Source organism: Homalodisca vitripennis, chromosome 1 (genome assembly GCF_021130785.1).
Source record: "Homalodisca vitripennis isolate AUS2020 chromosome 1, UT_GWSS_2.1, whole genome shotgun sequence".
Lineage (NCBI taxonomy): Eukaryota > Metazoa > Arthropoda > Insecta > Hemiptera > Cicadellidae > Homalodisca > Homalodisca vitripennis.
Genome location: NC_060207.1, coordinates 81,925,931 through 81,947,754, shown reverse-complemented (window position 1 = coordinate 81,947,754; position 21,824 = coordinate 81,925,931). Strand labels below are relative to the sequence as shown.

Below are 21,824 nucleotides of genomic sequence, written 5' to 3'. Positions count from 1 at the left end.
ATATTTTTTTAAACATTGTTATGAACTATCAGAATTTTGTTTTTGGATGTTAGATAGGTAAGATGTTGGAATTCCACTTTTAACATTAACAGCTGGATACTATATTCGTCCAAGCGGTTGGTATAGATATGTATGAAGATCCCAGAATCTGATGTCAATAGCTAGTATAGGTAGATAGTTTCAATAGTTCCATATTTTTATATGTACAGCCAAAACCATATTGATGGTTCAAAAGTAGATTAAAATGGAGATTTAACATGTGATTGCTATACAGGTTTAGAATTTTTGCGTTTAGTCAAAAATTACTCAAATTAATGATATAACTATTTACTTATTTGGGTAGAAATCATTTAGTTCATTTAGCAGGAAAGATATATAATTGAGTGGATTTATATATCTTTACATATCCAGATACTTTACATATCTTTATATATCCAGTACAATAAGAGGATTTATATTATAAATGCATTGGAAAGCTATCAAGAGGTGCTCTAATTGCAGATCTGGATCTGCAAAAATGCGAACAAGATGTCCCTGTGAAATGTTACTCAATCAGTATAAGGGTTATTAACATAGTATGAATATGCAATGGGGATAGGAAACACTAGCGTTGCTGCAATTGAACTCATAACTGTAATTTTCTTGTTATATGTCAAAGGCCAATGTAGAAAGTAAATTAACTGTGAAATGAAATATTGCACTCCATGAGCACTTCAAGAAAAATATTAAATTCTTTGTGAAAACAAAAGTTTTGTTCTGTTTAGTAGTTTGAATTTCTTATTGACAACAATATACATGATTTTTCTAAAACCTTGTTACCAAACTTGTCTAAATATTTTTTTCAAGACAGACTGGTCTCATTTTTACCTTAATCTGACTATCCTTATGGATCGCTGTTTTGTGCAAGTATCAAATGGAGTAAAGGGAGGGAATCGATATAATACAAGATCGTCAGTACATAAAAAAGGGCGGCTATCTGAAGAATGAATTTGAATGTATAAATTCAATGCTAAGTCCAAGGAATTATTTCAAACCGTGCTGCATCATGTATGTATTTTTAGAGATAATGTACTCTTTCATATCCTGCAAACTTAAGTATATATTTAATATTTAATAAAAAGTACCTACCTAATTAGACTTTGACATATATTGCGCATATAGACAATTTAGGTCAAAAGTGTTAGATCACCGATTGGATTTGAAGCTGATGTATGTCTACGTCTGACAGTAAGACCAGAGTTTGAGATATTAACCTGCATCCATTGTAGGTCTGTTATATAGATAAAAATCTAATCTTTTTGTTCTATAATTAAAATTTTGTTATATAATTAAAAAAAATATATATCTTTTGTAATTAGCACATTGCAAAAATCGATCAGTTATTGTACACTATTTGATCGAAAAGTACCTAATAAAATATCTTCATTTAGTGCTAAAGGTTACACCAGCACATGATTGCAAAATCAAACCTCTTTTTCCCATCTGGGTAGTTACATCAGCAATGCCTCGCTGAGCATTTGATGTTTAGAGGATGATACACACATTCAAACTAATGTACAAAAAAATGATTCAGCATAGTCAATAAATGAAGCATAATGGTGTCTAAAACACATAATATTGTTCATTTTATGAAAGAATTCTTTAAACATCACAGCTTATTTTTATGGCCGTAACTGAACTCTTGCTTACTAGATCGGATACTATTATTACTAGATACTAGAGGATACTAGAGTATCCTAGAAACTCCCACTTTTGGACCATTTACCTGCATAGCTTCTGTTTAAAAATATATAATGTATTTGTTTAATAAATTTAGAGTAGATCTTAAGTCCAAAATAGTGCTACAAATAATCTTTGGAAAAACTGTTTGTAGAACAAAATTACTATTTTCATGTTTCACAAATACAGGCCTAGAAATTGGATTTATAGGTTTAGATACATTCTGTAAATCAACATTATGGTTATTGCATTTTAAAATATTAGATAGTTAAGGTTTAAGTTTTGTTCTTGAGTAATCAAGTTAGTTTTACTCAAGCAAGAAATGAAATGTTGTAATGAAAAATAAAACCCAGTTTAATAAAGGGTTTTAATCATCTAAAAAAAACCAGAGAAAATTAATACAGTTTGAGAATACAGAATAATAAAATAAGTTTTTACAAAACATATGTGATGTAAACATATGATAGTTTGTATTAAGTAATTATTCACCATATTCACCCCTCCTTGATAGTCTTCTAGGTATTATAGAAGACTTCTATTTCTTGTAGTTAGTCTTAAAGGCAGGTAGTCAGAATTATGAATTTGTTTGATGAGGGGAGTCAGTGTTTTGTGGCGGAGTGTATGAATTACTTGGTTTACATAAATGAGGATGTGGTGCAAGACGATCACGATCCAGCGGAGAGCTACATGTCACATCCAACATAGATATACCACGATTTGATATACGTGATTCTTCAGAGATATTACTGTCTGGTTGGTCCACTACCAAAACAGATTGATCTGTGTTATCTTTGAAGATTACAGCTGCATTGTCTCCTTTCGGAGCCAGCTGTTTCAGTGAAACTGTCTTCTCATCTCCGTTATTGAGACGTATGGTTGCATAAATTGGGATTTACATCTATTAGTTCAATCTCGTCTACCAGCGGATCATACTTGCTCTGTCTTATATTTTTCTTCAAGAACACTTTTTCATATTTAAGTAACCAGGTTGTTAAAGATTGTCTGTTTGAAGATTTTCTGGAATGAATAAACACTCGTTAATGAGGTGTCACCTTTGTAGCAGTGCATAGTAAAGACCTAATAGAATGTAAAGAATCATTTAAGACATTCTCACTCATGGTGCTAAAAACAGAACATTTCTATACTTGAGAGGCAACATGATCCATGCTAGATGGATGATAAGCATCTAAAAGAGTAAAGCAGTTGATAGTTTGAGAATAGTGTATCACCATTCCCCTCCATGGTTTTTATTAATAGTAATAAGAGTTTGAGCTCGCCATGGTGATAGACTTTTCTTCTATTACTTCATCTGCTAATAGTTTTTCAACTTCATTGTCAATGAATATGTTATCATTTACTGAATTTCTACAAGACTTAGTAACAATCAGTCGTACATTTTCAGTCAGGTTACTGAATAAAGGAGGAGGTTCAACTCGAGTATGAGGTAGAGAACAGACAATAAGTGGAGCTTCCACCCAAATAAAGTTGAATTTGAGAATAATGTTTCAGTAAATCATGACCCACTATGAGATGAGCAGAAAGATCTTTTAATACTGCAATTTCTGCTCTTGTGTATGAATGCTCAAGGAGTTTTACATTTATAATAAAGTAACCAACAATTTGTGAACTAAGTGAAGCAGATGCCATTGAAACCTTACCAGATCCAGGGAAAAGTCTGATGTTACGCTGAGAAACAAACGAATCACTTAAAAAACTCTCTGAGCTTCCAGTATCTATGCCTCCGCTTCGTATTTGCCAATGGTTACTTTAACAACAGCATGTTTTAAGCATGAAGGAGGAGCTGCTTTAATAGTAGCAACAACAATTAGTTGTAACAGCATTAGAAGTTTTAATGTTGCTTTTCCTTAAGTCTTGACCTACAGACCTTAGAGTAATGTCCCCATTTAGAACAAATGTTACATATCGCGTCTTTAGCAGGACAGTTTATGTACGGATGCCCACTGTATGCACAAAAGTAACATTTAGCAGAAGGAAAAGCTGAAAGCTGAGAGTCTTGTCAGGAGGAACATTCATGGGTATAGAAGCATTTAAAACACCTTCAACTTTAGAATAAAATGCTGATTGATTATGAGCTTCTAAATAGCAATAGCCTGATTAGAAGCTTATTCCAGTGTTAAGTATTATTTTCTAATAGCCGCTGTCAAATTGTTGAAGACAAAGTCCACTTAGAAAACCATCCCAAATAAATTTATTTTTATGATCTTTAACAGTAGCTGCTAAAAATTTACAGTTTTTGCTCAGTACCTACTTTTAAAGTCAACACGTATTCACTGATGGACTCACCTGATCGTTGTTTACGTGAAGCTAGCTGATACCTTGCAAATATTTCACTTGTAGGTTTGATGAATATACTATTCAGGCCAACTGCTGCCTCGTATGTTGTGGACTCAGATATGAGCTCAAAGATTGGTTGTGAATGATTGATAATGAGGTTGAGTTTATTCTCAGATGTAATGCTTTCTTCCTTTCATGAGATTCTGTCCTCAAATGTCTGAAATGTTCTTAACCAGTATTTCCAAAGTTTAGAGCAAGAGGGTGAACTTGGGTCAGTATCAAATTTGTCAGATCTTAAAAAACTATCCACGTCAATTAGAATTATAATAAAATAGGAAACATACTAATATATGAGATGATTAATTGATAATGAAAGATAAAACACGGTTAATAAAGTAAGAGTATAAAGGGGTTTAATCATCTCAAAACAAACCATAGAAAATGATGAATATAGTTAAACAATACAGAATAATAAAATAAGTTTTGACAAAACACATGAGATGTAGACATATTGTAGTTTTTATTAATTAATTATTCATCACACATGTTATATAATTTTCTTTCAAAATGTATGCTAGCACAATTAAAATCACAAATTAACAATAAAAATCCTAAAACTTGTACAAAGTACTGACAAAAATATACAGTGTGTTTCAAAATGGGGTACGAGGAATAAAACATATTCTAGAAAATACATAGGGCCTGAGAGAAAACCATTTTCTGACATATTTTTTATTGAGTTATTTCCATATTTTGTTATGAATCACTCTGTATAAGGAAGCTAACTTTGAAATACACATAATCCAATACGTAAATATGTGACATCAATGTTGAGAAAGTTACTAAATATGAACCTTAACTAGACTCATGATATTGTATCCAATGTAATCTCTAAATATCCACAAAGCGCTTAAATAGCTTTTTTTCTTTAAAATATAATAAATTATAATTAAAAGTAAGATTTTAGTGTTATACATATATTTTGTTAACTGTTAACAAAGTAAATTTAGATTCTAGTTTTGGTCTGCTTACAAATCTAGACATGTTTAATACCTTAAACAAAATAAGCCATAAATCTGATCAATTAGTAATCAATATCTCAGGCTGAAGATAAAAAATAAAATACCTGCTAACTTTTTCATGGTTTCACTTTCTTCTTTGTTGGAATTATTTTCTTTCTTAACTGTGTCTACTATTCTTGTTATTATCCCTAGATAACAGTATGGAATTCTTGTGATACTGATTTGTCGAATTCGAATGCACGTTTTATTTCGTACTACTCATATATTCTGCCATGGCTGATTGTTTGATTCCTGGGGTCTATTGTGCGACTAATGTGTTCACAAACTCTTATAGACACAAAAAGTGTTCTCTCATGTTAACTGTGCCACAACTACAGGGAATTATGACTCTAGGCGTACATAGTGGGATTTGTTAAAGTTTTAAGCCCTCATGGTGATGTCTAGATATCTTAAGAGTTTAACTGTGTTACAAATGTTTGGAATGGTATAAACAGGAAAACGTAGATGAAATTAATGACACCAGACGGAACAATAGGCTAGTATTTGAAAAATGCTATACTATTATAATACAGGATAATATGGGAAACCATATAAATTACTAAGAAAGAAAAGAACTTCAACAAAAAGTTAACAGCCTGGGATAAAACGGATTGGATTTATCAATTTTGATCACTGATTAGTCATATTGATAGGCCATTAGTTCAGCTTTAACTAATCATGGTAAAGCTTCACCCCTTTCACTAACCTTCTGATGGCCATTGACTATTAGTCCTGTCAGTTTTGGTTCGATATTTGTTGACTAAACATTACTCTCCACACTGAGACAGAAATATCTCAAGATTTTAACTTATTCTCATTTTTTGGAGATGTATGAAACCGGGAAATGTAGATGATAGTTACTTATTATATTCGTTCATCTCATATTCACCTATAAACAACAATAATAATATTGTTATGAGTGCTGGCCTAGTTGAATTATACCCATGGCGAATGGCACAACAATGTCCCTAAAGGCAGAATGTACCTGAGGGTGGGCTGAGTGCAGCAGTGAGGAAAGAATGGAGGAAGAATGACTCTTGACAGGCGGCGGTGGTGCAGGACCCGGCTCCCTCATTGCCGCATCTTGGATAGTCTTGGGCACCATGGCTTGTGATCTTGTCGGCGAGCCATCGGGGCCACGGGCATTTCTGGAACACCCAATCAATCTACGTATGAACTTGTACATACAAACTTGAAAATTACAATTTCTTGCCTAGTCTAATTTTTTAAGGTAGGTTGGGTCATTTTCAGTCTTGTATTTTGCAGTGCAGGATTTATGTAACAAAAATCTTCAAACGTCAGAAAATCAAATATTGATCATCTAAAATTTACACAAAACGTTTTATACAAAGATTATTGGAGTCTGACTGTTATACGAAGTGCTCCAAGACAAAGCTGAGATTTTAGGACGAAATTGTTAATTCGCGTACTTTAAATGTACAATTGTGCAATCCATTCCTGAAACTGTGTTCATTAATCTTTCCAATACAATACCACAACATTTCTCACATGAAATTCGTAATTGTATTGTTCTTGCGTTCAAAACGTTCAACGGTCAGGTATTCCATAATTTTGTCTTCAGAGTTCATAATAAAACATAATTTTTCAACACCTGCTGATTATTACTCATATATAATCAACATTCCTATGAACATTGACTGAAACTGTACAATTTGAAGTAGAACACATTGCAATTTCATCTTCTGTATTCAAGATCTCACAAATGTGAGTGTAACACTCCTCAAACAAAATGTAGGTCTGCCTTTATATCTTGGGAGTCAGTTAAACAATAAAACAAGTATGGTATTTTGGAAAATAATCAATAGAATAAAAATTAATTCTATTAAATAACAAGTAAAAATATTTATCTTAGAGAAGGGGACAAAGTTAAGTATGTCTGAGTCATCAAACATGTGGGTAATAATAAATGGCTCTAGGAGGAACCTTGAGGTCTCCAATGATCCGTGAACTGGTGACTCAGACGCTGAAGTGCAAGTAAGTATTATCGCACGTACTATGTAGGGAAGTCAAAACATGACTCGAGTGGAGACGCGGTGCATACCTCACCGCACCGAACACGCGAGCTGGCTGGTGTGATGACTCGGTATCGGTGATGATTCGAGCGTTACGCCAGCTTTCACCGGCCGATCTGAAGGCAGCGAGCGCACGTTCTGTTGCACAACTCTTCTATTTACAAGCGACCGCTTGACGACTCTTATTACGGCTGTCGGGCACGCAGTGTCAGTGTTACGGCAGGCGGTCAGACGGAACTGCGGGGGACTAAGAGTTGGATCGTCCGCGTTCAGGTCTCTCCTCTGGTTCCATGTGATCGTCCAACAGACGTTCCGACTCAATAAGAAGACCGAATGATTGTTAGGTTAATGGTAAAAAAGCGCTATCATTGATAGCCATTCGGGAATAAGTGATCGTTGGATTTGTTACAGAAAATAACATTAAAAACGTGACTATGGAAAGAGTTAGAAGAAATGTCTCTTGTCGATAACATATGAATAGTACCCAAGTCAGAAATAAACACATCTCGTGTAGATGGCCAAACGCACGGTCAAACTAAGTTTGAGTAGACAAAATCAAGGAAAGTTTTCAAAATATTCAATAAAAACATACTTGTACATTAAATTGAATCTTAAATTAAATCTGCTACGCTAAAATGACTTTTAGTTCCTAGAAAGAGTAGGTTGGTTAAGAACTTTTGTATCAGGCAGTAATCTAGATGAGTATCTACGTGTTTCACAATTTTATATAGTGAAAATAATCTTAAAAATTACAGTCTTGAAGACATTTTTTCTTCCAGTAACTCAAAAGAAGCTGTGTTAACAACATGAATACAGTCTTAAAAATAACTGTCCAGGGAAAAACGTTTCCTCAATAAGTCAACACGGTAAAATTAAAAGGCTTTAGTTTTATATTAACTTTGTGATTTAACACTGTTACATTTATTTATTAATAAATGTAACAGTTAAATCACAACTATTGATAACAATGATGACTAAACATGATCACAAAACAGAGTTTATCACACTGATTGTGTTAGTTAATTAATGTATTTCAAGAAGAGAGAGAGGGAGACTACCAATACACGCATAACAAGTGAGATATAAGTTGTTTGGAGGGCGATTCCCGGCTTATGTGACCGTAATCGCTAGATGTAAGGCAAGCGCTGCTGCACGAACGAGCTGTTTGGGATGTATCTGGCCCAGTGGGATGAACGATGTGGGTCGGTGAGAGAGGTCTCACGACGTCTCGAGCCCGAGTCTCGCGGAGAGTGAAGCGACAAGCGAGCCACAGGCTGCGAGCTCCGTTGTTTGTTGTTTGTGCAGCGTGACCGATCGCTTCGGCTCGCGGCGACCTCATTCATACGGAAACGGAATTGCTGGATCTGGAAGTATTGTATACATAGCAGAGGTTGTTGACTTTCCCGAGCAAATAAACAACGGATACCTCATTTTTATTTGGAATCAAAGCTTGTTCAGATAGAGCAGTGTTTTGGCGAATAGCATAGAAAGGTCAATCACATTGTCTAAGCAAGCGATTTCGTGAGCTTAGCATTTGTAGTGCACGGATCAGATATGGGTACAGTGCGACCAACTTCCAAGTGGAACTTCAACAATTCACATAAACTGTTCTTTACTGGCCCTCACAATGTAAATATACTAATGAATGTCCAAAATGAAGAAGATAGAAACTCTAGGAATATTATCTAAGAATTACCTAGAATCCTGAACTAAACCTTAATTTTTAATAGGTACTTTAACATTTTTTTTATAAAGCTCATTGTTTTTCGCTTGAATGAAGTCTCTTAATCAATCAGTTACCGCGAATGAGAAGTTTTGTTTATTTGAAGGAATTTGAGCTAGAAATTCTATTCCATTTCCAGGAAGAAATAATGCAAGACATGGATCACTGGTAAAGGGTACGCTCGAGTTCAGTGATATCTATGGTGAATGGAAGTCTTAGGCCCTTACAATTTAGAGGATGAAACCCGTTTATATTTAAAATTGAGCGTTTTCATTCCCCTCAATAGTTAGACCATGCTGGTATCTCAAGCCTTTGACCCGGCGACTCAGAGATATGTCACTTCTATAAAGTCAGACAATATCTTTTACATAATATTTGTCATACTTCAATGATCCGGTTTACCGTTTCCAGGATTGTTCGAATAAACATGCCTAATTATGCTAGGAAATAAATCTTTCCAGGCGATGAAGGGGATGTTTCAAATTGCGCTTAATCAAATGCGTAATATAATATCACTGGAGTATTATTTTAGTTTTATTTTTTATTATCTGTAAACCTATGTAGACCAATGCATTTTAATAAAATAGGTAGTGGTGTAGCATACATGGTAAGAAAGTGGTTTTAATAATTTTGTATGTGTAAAAAAATTATTGTGTTTTCAATTGTACGAAAACAAAATATTTGTGAAACGTTGGTGTTAAACTTCAAATTTTAACAAATGCCTTTTCTCAACGCGAGCCATCTATGTGGTTAGTTATCCATAGAGGTTTTAACTTGTGATGAGAGGCGACGGCTAACGCAAAAGGATGAGCCACTACGACACGGCGGCTTACCAGATCGTCCGCCAAGGGAGGCTCTTTTTTATTTTTCGGCCCCACAAGTTTTCGGGTCTCTATTGTTATAACAATAGATAAAAGAAATAACAACCTGTAGGTGCACAGTCAAGGAATTCTAACCCCCTAATCGACGCTCCCTCCCAAAATGTACCCTTCGCATTTCTGTAGATCCTATAGAATTGAGTGCCTTAACTGCCAAAAAACTTTAACTTCAAAGATAAGCGTAATGCATTTCTGGATTAGGCAGAGATTTGCGTCCAGGAATATACCAAGCGAATGTGGACTCTCGAGGAGTTGCCTTTGATGGCGAAGATGGAGGAGGCGATTGCTACACAGGAAGGTGTTCTCTTTCTCAATAAGCGTCTTATCGAGATCGTTCGCGGGGAACTTTTTATGCGATAAAGAATATCCGACGTATGCTCGTTATCGAGCAACGCTGGCTGTAGTGGTCGCTGAGGTGGATGTCACACAAGAAAAATAAAGATGCATATCTCTGCTCGTTCGTCATCTGACGGCTTTGGAAATCCTATCAATGCACACAGCTGTACCCCGGATGTCCTGCACACATCATCTCCATCATCGTCGCCTGAACGGATGGCTTCGTACAATGATCCTCGCTCTAGCATTGTCTGTTACTAGTAGAAGAACTTACTCTTGGTTGGCACACAAGTTTGTTGTGTCAATTACGTAGAAATACGTGGATTATCGTTATCAAGGGAGGGGTGAAAAATTGAATGCAGCGCACTTCACACCAGTGTAACCTATATAACTATAACGTCTTTATAGGACGCTAGCTTTTCGCTAAAACTCTCAATGTCCTGTAAATACAAGTTTGAACGCACTTCAGACTGTGGGAGGCTCCGCGTTGGCCCACAGCATCCTGGTCCAAGACAGAACTTTTAAATTTCAATTCTTAAATTGAGTTCAGTTCTTAAACCGAGTTTCTTAATTTGCATGGTTGCGGTTTTAACCATATAAATTAATAAAAAAAGTGCATTATCTAGTGACAAACGTATATACATTTTCAGGTGGTAGAACATGTTCTCTGTTTCTAGGGCACTATCCTAGGCATATACAAACACTCGTATGAGTGTGTATATGCGCGTTTATTTTGTAAAATAATAAATTACATACTGTTTTCCAATTCTGAGCTACCTACGCATTTTTTAATTTTGACTAGGTCTTCGCAAAGTAAGCTTAAAAGCTATATTGTACTTAACAGACTGACATGACATGACATTGATAATGGAATCTTTTGAACTGCCTTATGTGAGATCCGTGCTCCGTCCATAACTGTTAAACAGTAATCCCAGTCAACATAACACACTAAAAACTCCTTTATTGTTAAGCTTTCTATGAAGATGATTGTAGGTTAAGCTAAAATATTCAAGCTTCGTAGAAAATCAACCATCTCACCGAAGTAACTTCATCACTCATGTTGATAAGTAATTGGAAAATGTCATATAATTATTTAATAATGCATTAATTAATATACTTTGTTTAACTTACTAATTTATTTATTATGTTTATCCTGTTGCCAACAACTCCAATACAATCAGTGTCACCGTTTGACAGACAAAAATTACGAAATGTACCATTTTGTAATACAGGTGTAGAAGTAGTAAAGGTACAGTTTCACACCAAATTAAAACCCTCCAAGTACAACATACAGAAATAGAATTTCGTCATCAGCTACTGGAGAAGCTTCGCCCAACGCTCATCTATTGATGTTAGGTTTCTTTGAAATTACATCAGGTCTTTTTGTTAGTAGCCGTCCATGAAATCCAAAGCCTTTACCTCATATTTTGCTTAAGCATTTCAGTTTTAAATATATATAAATTACTTTATCAGACTTTGCCATTTGATTGTTTGGTCATAAAAAGTAAGAAAAAGTGAAATGGAGGTGAACTCAACATTGGTATTGAATCTATCCTTCCACAATAACTATGTTATGTGTATAAAACTCGGTTGCTCCAACGTGGTTTGGGATCGTGTCTGAAACATTGTAGTACACTCAACTGTGGTTCTAATGAGACGATGAGAACACCTCTTCATCTAGATTACATATCTTGTAGTCTAGGTGTCTCTGATGTCAAAACGATGCAGAATTTGTTTTAATCTTTTTCGTTGCCTGGTATGATATTTGTTTAGAGACTTCTTATCAAAACAAGTTTTTAATTAGACTATTAGAAATTTTGCAAAGTTTACCTTTATTATATTTCAAGGTATAATTCCTCTCCTCCCCCCCCCCATAGAAACAGAAATAGACAGACAGACTATAAACTAAGCAAGATCGGGCTACTATTTATATGTTATTGCTTACTTATTCTGACCTGACAAATCAAATTATAAAGTTTGATAGAGTAATATATAAAGGCCCTATATATATATATATATATGTATAATGTATGTTCTTATACACGAAATCGTATTTTTAACCCTGTTTGTAAATATTTTTGATAATTTACTTACGTTTAGTTACTATTTTTCGCAAGTATTGTGTAAATCTGGTCTTTGACCGGGGATTTTTGCATAAAGGCCCAAAAAGTGTCGTAAGAATGAATGAAAAAATATATAGAAACATTATTATGAAAGAACGCGAAACAATCCGGTTATTCGTGTGTTATAGCAAAATGCGTTGTTGTATTTGTTGTAGTTTAGATTACATTGGCTGCGACTTAACAATGATATGACACTGTAACTCACAGAAATATACGATCCACTCGGCCGCTTGACACTAGCGCCGCTTGGTGTCACATCTAAACACATTCACAGTCAGTTATAAACTCGTGTTCGTTATCAGTTAATAATATGGGCCGTAATGCAGTTCTTCGCAGTTGTAAAGAATTACGAACAATAAAAGAAATATGTAATTTGTATTCTTTATTAGGCTCTTTTAGAATAACATGTTTGACTATAAATGAATAAGTAAAAATTAACAAATGGAAGTTGGATTCATTCATGTTATACAGGTGTCCCACACTATTACTAGGTCTTTTATATAAGGGAAACTGAGCTAGAATTTATATGAGCTAGAACCATACATTTCAAACCCTATCGGCTATTTAATAGTAGAATGAATCGTTTATGTAACAGACTGTTCCTGAAATAGAGGGTCACTGGTTCGAATCTCGAAAAATGGTCCGTGTTACAGCTGAAATTAAAGGTATTAACAAATTGAGCAACTTCTACATTTAATGTTTATTAATATTTCCAACCGTTTTTAAATGGCTATCAAAAACTATTTCAATGTTCCATTTAAAAAAATAAACCAGAAATGAAACTGAAAGACATTGGAATTAGGAAATTACTTCAAATAATATCAAAACATCAACAGTAAAAATCATTCTTATGCTTAAACGATCGGGGTTTATCACTAACATCTAGGCTACGTTTTCCGGTTAACACGTTTGCTTAGACAACTATATTCTTGAAATATTTCTGCCTCTATTGAGGAGCGTTATTTTCAGTCAGTTTAGTTTTAACATTCACACTTATGTGCCGAAGCTTCATTTGGAAACAATGGTGACGTATAGCTATTTCTATTTTATCTCAAAAATTACAATACAAATTAAACTAAAAGGCTTTGCAATTCGGAATTTATTTTCCGATAATGTTAAAAAGTCAACAATAACATTGACATTGAAAATTAATCGATAAAATAACATTATGACAATGTCCACGTCTAAGTACTCGTATAATAGGAACAAGAGTTTTATTTTATCCAAGCCAGATTTAAAAATATATTTTCCTCAACCTACGTAAAAATAGAAAAGTCATTATACTGTTTTCGGTAAGGAGGCTATATCAAATATAAAATATGATTAAAATTAATTATTTTATTTAGGAAAATTATTAAGATACAATTGTATAATAGTTCCTATAGATAAATTTGAATTATTTTTTAATTTTTAATCATAATATCCGCGAGTAGACGTTATGTATTATTATTACATAATACTTTTGATTTATCATTACAAATTTAATTAAGGCTTGATATATTATTAATTTGACTTACTACTTCATACATCGACATATAATAAGTATTACGTTGCTGTTAATCTATACGGGGAGAAACTAGACAAACAAGAACGGCTTTGTCTGGTATACTTCACAACGTCAGAGTGATGTAACTATTTAAAGGATTCTCGTGTAGAGGATTCTCCAAAATTTACCAATTAAATCGGACTTTCTGTTTTCTGAACCAGAAAATAAATGCATTGTCGTTTGGTACTCTCCAAAATATTATATTTTGTTTACCTTTGTATTGCTTTGTGGTATGTTAAGAAATGATTAAATTATTATACCTGTTTTGTGTGGTATAGCCAGAAACATTATACTTTATTATGGCAGATTTGTCATCTATTGTACCCAATCATATTAAACTTTGTAATGCTAGGGTTGCCGTTGGTATTCCCAGAAGCATTACATTTGGATATGACTGTGCTGTTGTACAATATGTTCAGGAACTTTGTTACGCCGTTTTGCGTATTTGTGCTCAGAAACACTATTATTATAAAGTCATTATTAAATTTATACCATCAGATGAATTTGCACATCATCAGACTCTACAAATTAACAGAGGAAAACAAAGGAGAACTTAAAATCATAAAAAATTTAACTACGTTAAAAATTTTGTTAGAAAATTTAATTTATAGGTGCATGCATCATTGAATTACAGCTACTGCGAAGATTTGCCACCTCGATTCCCAGATAGGAAGATAAGGGGATGGTTTTACAGAGCCTAGTGATGCCGCGGCGACGCAACTCCAACAAGGATGTACCTAGGAGTTTCCAATCAGGTAGTTGGAGGTCAAGGTCAAAGAATTTTCAATAAAATTTGCTGATCTTGGAATACAACTTTTGCATTCGTCACCTTGCGATAAAAGCTTTTTCCGGTAAGGCCACCAAAACAGGTAATATGTGAGAAAGCAGCAGGCCTTGATTTGCGACTTCCTCATGTATGACACGGGAGTTTATTGGCGCCATGAAACTCACAGTGGTCTACCTACACCATTAGACGTAGGCCGGGTTGATAACGCGCCCTAGGCTCGGACTTGGGCGTACCGGAGCCAAGGTGAACCGCTCCTGCATCCTGCATACAGGACGCACCCAGTCTGCGCCAAAATGTGCTGCCAACATCGTAAAACAAATACAGCTCGAATAACGTACTATAACAACGATGACGTATTATAACATTTAAAGTGGTAACCTAAAATTGTTGTGATCTTATTAGGAAAGCCTGAGCTTGTTAAAAAAATCACGTTCCTTTTGTTTAAAAATATCATTGATTCGTATTCGTGCCTAGCACCGATTTATTGGAACAAATATTAATAGTAAATCTCCATTTATTTTAAAATTATCAGACTTGAGTTAAAACACAAACGTGCAAATCTGCATTTAAGAAGCCCTTAGTATTTTGAACCCGTTGATGAAGAGTTACTACAATCAATTGCTTTCAGTTTCAATAAACATTCAACAAAATTATGGTAAATATAAGACAAGTTAGCGCCGCAAGAAAAATAATCTCTCTTCTCAGATATTAAAGTTAACCCGCTAGAAGTTATATCAACACTGGGAATCAGTTCCGTTTTAATAGTGTCATTAATTTATAGTACTACAGATAGTTGTGGGGCATTTTGTAGAAGTTCCAAAGCAAGTATAATGGAGTTTCATTTAATCTTCATACAAAAACTAAACATTTTATAAAATACAATCTAATCCACATATAAACAGTTCACATTAAACTTTAGGTTCCTTACTAATATACATCGACTCTACATATTATTCATCTCATATTTAACTATGATTTAACGTCGCGGCCTATTATATTAAAGCATAATAAATAAAATACCAAATCAATTCAAACTATTACACACAATAAAGCGTGTTCATTAGTTTATAATATTAGAGTTTACCATCTGAACCAGAGCACGCAAGTGTGTTGGTTGTTAAACCAGTCCACTTATGTGTGCCCAAAACGACAACATTAACCCCGGAATAACTGTAAATTACTTGTTAGTCGAAGAGTGTTTAAACCGCGCACGCGCACGCAACCAGGAGATCGTAAAAACGATCTGAATATGATAGCGCTGGTTTATGCAGGTTCATAATTACATATAAAGCTCACCCATCCAACAGGAAATGTTTGGGCCGGGTGAAGATGTTGATCGTAATAACGAACATCTCAAAATGAAATGTCAGCCGAGTTTAATTAGGGATGAAACATTTTCAGGTCGTAACTGTGACCATTTTAGTTTAATGAGCCTCCTGACCGTTAGTCTGATGATAGATCATCGGACCGAAGTCAGAAACCGCCGATGAGTCCCCATTACAGTAGGTGGCAGATGAAGAAGTCCCCATTAGGTCTAGTTGGCATGAGCGTTCACGAGTGCGTGCGCGCGTGCGTGCGTGTGTAATGTTGCAACATCACGTCGTGTCAATGAGTGTGTAATAGAAGCATAATATGACGTCACGAGAAGACTGCAGATACGTTTTTGATTTGTCGAGCTCCAGTAAACACCATTGTGAAGGAGACTCAAGGTGAGGCAATACTATGTTGCTTAAGTCGGCGCTGGTAAAGAGAAAAGAACAGAGAGCACTCACATCAGCTCTGACACATCACCGAGATGACTGAGTAGTAGGTCGAGGCGCGAGATCGTTCGTGATTGTGTAGATCAGGAAGAAAACAACGGCTGCGTAATTGCTGATTACATGTTAGTTTAATGTTAATCTGGTAAAAGAACGAAATTTCGTTAGATTGGCTTCTATGTGATTTTGATCAAACGGATCCCGAAGACTAAAAGGAGCTCCACTTTTTGAAATTAATTTTTTCATTGGACATTGTATTTAACAGCTTCGGATAACCCATCTATGGGTGGTTTCTGACTTTAATTACTCGCGATTCTAGTAAGTGCTGAGACTAGAGCACCACACTGAGCAAAAGCCCATTTTTGAGAAAACCAGACTGTAAACGAAGTGATTTATGAAAGCTAGAATCAAAGATTCTTATGCCAAGCAAAGCTTCAAGCCCAAGCTTTATATATTAGTCATACAAATGACATCAAATCCAAATTCAAACCTATGTGGATTTTGATTTCACTTTTTATGGAAAGGAGGAGACATTTGCTGGTCAATAAGTTTTACTTATCTGAGTGTACTGTTGGTTATGTGCTGCTAAATCTAGTACACTTTTGTCTTAAAGATGGTACCAGATAGATAACACTGTTCTTATAACATTAGATTGATTCTGTTGTAAGTTTAAACTAAAAGGGAGTGCTATGCGTAGTCAGTGTGTTGGGATTTCACAGGAAACGATTACTAGAACTTCATTTCTTTGAAACCTGCAGTAATCTTGCAAAATCTTTTCGAAAAAGTCCAAATTTTCCGCCGATCATAGTATGTTATACTTACAAAGCCACACAAAACTAGTTAATACCTGGAAACCCATCCAACGCTTACAGTCACCATTTTTGCGAAAAAGCCGTCACATAAACAAGTCCTCTCGAAGATAGCAGAGGAGACACCCAACACCGTACTGTCACGCAGGCGGAGGCGTTGATGTCAGCGAAGAATGATACCAGTCGGAGGCGAAGACGCGGTCACCATAAAATACACGGAGACGAGACATCGCGTATGCCGTCAGAGTCGGACCACCCATCTGTGACCTCCGCAGGTCAAATTATGTCCCTTGGCAACAAATTATCCCGGACAGGCGACAGGGTAGCGGCCTGCCCAGTAGCAGTCTGCCGCTGCTAAATTACACGCTCACCAAATGGCCATTACGCCATTCATTGCTCCGCAGATTGAAAAGCGTATTTAGGGAAGGATCCGGTATTAAGTCATAAAGCGAGGCTATTTACTAGGCACGCACGGTGGCACCCCAGCCAATAGCTGCCGAGTTCCACATTATGGCTAGGGGTATAGAGCACGTGACTGTACGTCAAGAACTTGTGAGTCCACAAATCCTTCGTTTTTTAATCTAGTAAACAAAACGTATTGGTTGACGACTGCCCGAATGGCATATCAGCAAGACATATCTCAGATATGATCCTGAATTATGGATATAATCTCCAACCGAACTCATTCTGAAGATACACAAGCCGTAAGAACTTTTTACCATTGAGATATTATCGTTACTGTGTCTGTACCGGAGGTAGCACATTATACCGTTGGTACTCAGAATTAAAAAACCATTACTACCTATCCTATCCCGTACAGAGTATTACGATACTACACCGGATATAAAGAAAGTAACGCTTCTATTATTCTATTTGCCGTCAAAAAATCAAATTTAATCAAAACTGTACATAAATGAGGAATATTTCTAAATGAACATTTATCTAGCTGCAAGACTTCACTAATCAAATTGTTAGGTAAAGTATAAGAGTGATACAGTTTGTATTTTCGTAAAATCTTGTACAGACAGTTCGTAGTTGATCGGCAGACTTGGCAAAGGTTGGTTGTTTGCAAGGACAGGATCGCTCAGGGGTCGCCCGTCCAAGAAGTAGTAAAGTTCGACGTCATCTCATCTTGCGATAACCTTTGTATTCACCACACTGCACCACTTGGCAAAATTACAAACGAAAAGGACATAAATCAAAGAAATGAGGTAGTGGAATCATATAAAATACAGCAATGACATGAGGAGATGAATATTAATGGTGCGCTGAGAGGCTGTCAACCAGCAGGTGAGGGTCAAGTGACGGCCGGACGAGGTGGGCGAACCGAGCGTCTTCCTCTCTCCGATCCATGGATGTAGGTGAATTTAGGGGAGATTATTACTTTTCTAAAAAATCTGCAGGAAAAATATGAAATTCATCTAATTTGACATCCCATAGAGTATAAAACCCCACTTTCTATTTTTCAAGTACATAGTAAATGCAACCAATGGGTTAAATCGAACTAGTCTCCAGGTTGCTCCAGATCAAGAGGGTTATCGAGCCCTCTCTATCCCTCTCCCTCCCTCTCTCCGCCTCCCCCTCACAACCCTCCCCCTCTCTCGCTCTTTCTCTCTCATCTTGGATCTCTCTCTCTAGATCTCTGGATAGGAAAGGTATGTGGACGTGGAGATAAATGAGTCATTTAAATCAAACACAGTTTTGGTAGAAATCCGTAAATAGATGAGCAGTTAATCACCTGGAGGGAGCCAGTTACATACGGTGATGTCATCAGTAAAGATGGCGGCCCTAACCAGTGCTCGTGTCTGGGCCTAAACTTCCACGGTATTCCAAAAACAAAAAAGGTCCTCTGATCACGAAATTCCACGGATTCAAAGGACGACATTTGGTGATTTATCAACGGACGGGCGAGGAGATATTCCAAGAATGAAGCATTGAAAATAAACATTTTTTTATAGGCTTACTTGTGGTCTCTGTAGGCTGTTATGAATCAAGGCAATTTGTGAAATAATGTGTGAAATATACTATTTTAGATGCTTGGAGTCTAATAACCGATGTCAACGATATCTTGGGGTAAATGATCTGTGCAGTCTTGTTACATTTAAATGGAAAGGCCTGATGAGCGGGCCCGATTATGTGAATCGTGAAAATTAAAAGCAATATTTTAGAAGTGTGTAAAAATAAAATCAGATAGGCTATTAATTTAAATTTTACGTTTATCGTTCGGTACACGTTTAATAAAACTTGAATATTTTATGACACACGTCACCCAAAAGGGTTTCCCAGAGGCAACAACTAATGCATATTACTAGAAAGTAAATGTACTAGTTATGACATGTTATTTACAAAATGGATTTGGAAGGGGCAAGCATGAATGCTCATTAGTACAAGAATGTTATGATGCAAGAGACATGTGATGAGAAACAAAAACAGTTTTCACAATAAAAGCCATGTAATCATTTTTTAAGTGTTGGTTCACATTTTCTTCCATACCCTTTTAATATATCGTATAATAACCGTGTTCAAAAAGAGGAGATTGATCTATACCTATAGCCATGAAATATGATATGGTAGAATTGCCTCCACAACTTCTCACAAACCTATATCATAGATACAGATATCCTTTATAGCACAAGTAACATCACATACAGATACAGAGGATCATGAGTAAAGAGGAAATTAGAGATTTATAATTTTGAAAGTTATTCACAGCATTCAGCTGCGACGCAAAGTTTAAATTAGGAACAAAGACTCCGTTAACATTAACGAGTATCGCATCTCCTATAGCGAAATTCTGTTATAATTATGTGAAATTATATATATATTTATTGTAATAAATTAATAGCGGCAAATATGTAGTACAGTATTAGAGTTAAACCATTTTCCATCGTTTTGTCTATTTTACAATGTTGAGTTTGTATTATAAAGACAACATTAAAAAGATCTGTTCGAGTACGATATTGGCGGATTTAGAAATTTTCTGCATATAAATGGCAATTTGAAGATCGTAGCAAGTTGGTTACATTTTGTATTACAAGTGATAAACAACGTGCCAAACTCTAATCCCTGTGATACTCCAATGCATATAGGACATAGCATTAACCTATTATATCTTCATCAAATATGCGCTGTACCTTATAACTTAAATAATGTCTATAATAACGTTATATCTATAAAATATATTAGATTTTCATATAATCTGTAACTATTTAGTTTTGGAAAATAGTTGAAGATCTACACAGAAAATGTTCACCAAAATCAAGTACTGTAATACTAGGGTTGATAACTTTCTACAATCCACTGCTACGCTGATGTCGTTCATAATAAAACTCAAAGCAATAACCACGCTGTGGCTTGGTTTAAAACAAGTTTGGAAGACTTTTAGAATATAATTCATGAGGAGCCATTATGAGGTAGACAAAGTTTTGAACACAATATAAAAGCATATTATGTTGTAATCAATCACTGAGACGATTTTGGATTTTTTGCAGGGAAATCCGTTGATATACGCAAAAGAAGCATACACCACTATCCTTAATGCGATTTGGCCCCACTCTATTATAATAAATTAAGCAGTAATTTCTTTCAGTCAGATCGAGGTTAGAAATAGCGCAAATGAAATAAACATACCAAATCATCTAATATAAATAAGTTATGCAGATTTTTATGTGGTGTAATATGTTATACTGGGAGAACATATATATTATTATAAATAATAATAAAAATGGCAGCACTGAGACATAATAACACTGTATATTTAATAATATTCCACGTGTATAATAGGGTATTCCCTAACATTGTAAGGCAACGTGGGTTGCTTCCAGCACATTAAAGAAAAAGATCAGTTCAATGTATCTTTCATCAGGTCTTTAACGCTCTTAATAGTTCTCACTTTTAAAAAGGGTCAACTTAATAAGAAAAAGAAACGCCATAAGTCATTCGAAAACGATGTAGACAGTTGAAATTGGCGAGGCCGGCGCGGCGCGGCGCGGCGTCTAGATGCAGATGTACGATAAACGTAACGGCCGGCTGAGACTGGAGGTCATCAACGTCCAGCAGAGGGCGAAGGCGAGTACGGGGACTGGAGACCACATTCTTGTCCAGATCATCCCGCAGCAGGTTTGGTCCAGCGCAGCGACACGCCTCCACCCATTCCCGAATTAGGAATTTTGGGTCGTTTCCCGATAGTGGATTACAATTTACAAAGGTGTCGCAACTGCAGAGGTGCGGCTTCCTACGACTTCCAGCTCTTTTGTTGGCCTAAATTTAGACCCGCCCCGGGCTCTCATTTTGTGTCTCGCTCTTCCCACAATGTTTATATATTCCCCATACATAGCCTAATGAGAGTAAATAATTAGAACAGCGTTAGGAATAGTATAAGTTTTACAAAAATATACAGTATAGAGGAAGTAAGCGCAGGATGGATAAATTTAATTTTTAATTTACATGAGTAAAAAGAAACAATTATTTAACAGCAACTTGGGCTGTGGGGTTCTTACGAGCATTGCTGAATACACTTATAACAATTTTAAGTAATATAAGTTTTGGAATCGTCCCACTGTAATTTTTAGACAATAGTCAGCATTGATTAACCGAACAGGTATACAAAAGATTTGAACCGCACAATCTAAATTTGTACGGAGTGTTCAAACAACTAAAGATCAACAACAATACGAGAATCAGGCCTTTTTTAATGAGATACAAAGTTTAACTCTTGAAATAAATCTTAACTTACTTTAAGTTTTACGTGAATAATA

At 35.5% G+C, this 21,824-nt stretch overlaps 1 protein-coding gene across 4 annotated transcripts in view; it reads right to left on the bottom strand.

Moving 5' to 3' along the window:
* The window catches only part of LOC124365657 (protein Shroom), a 234,003-nt gene that overhangs the window by 109,231 nt on the left and 102,948 nt on the right, over positions 1-21,824 (bottom strand). For all 4 annotated transcript variants that reach the window (XM_046821632.1, XM_046821634.1, XM_046821633.1 and 1 more), the window contains one exon: positions 6,061-6,223. In XM_046821632.1, coding sequence (XP_046677588.1) covers positions 6,061-6,180 — 120 coding nt within the window. In that variant the 5' untranslated portion in view covers positions 6,181-6,223. The remainder of the gene's footprint in view (positions 1-6,060; positions 6,224-21,824) is intronic.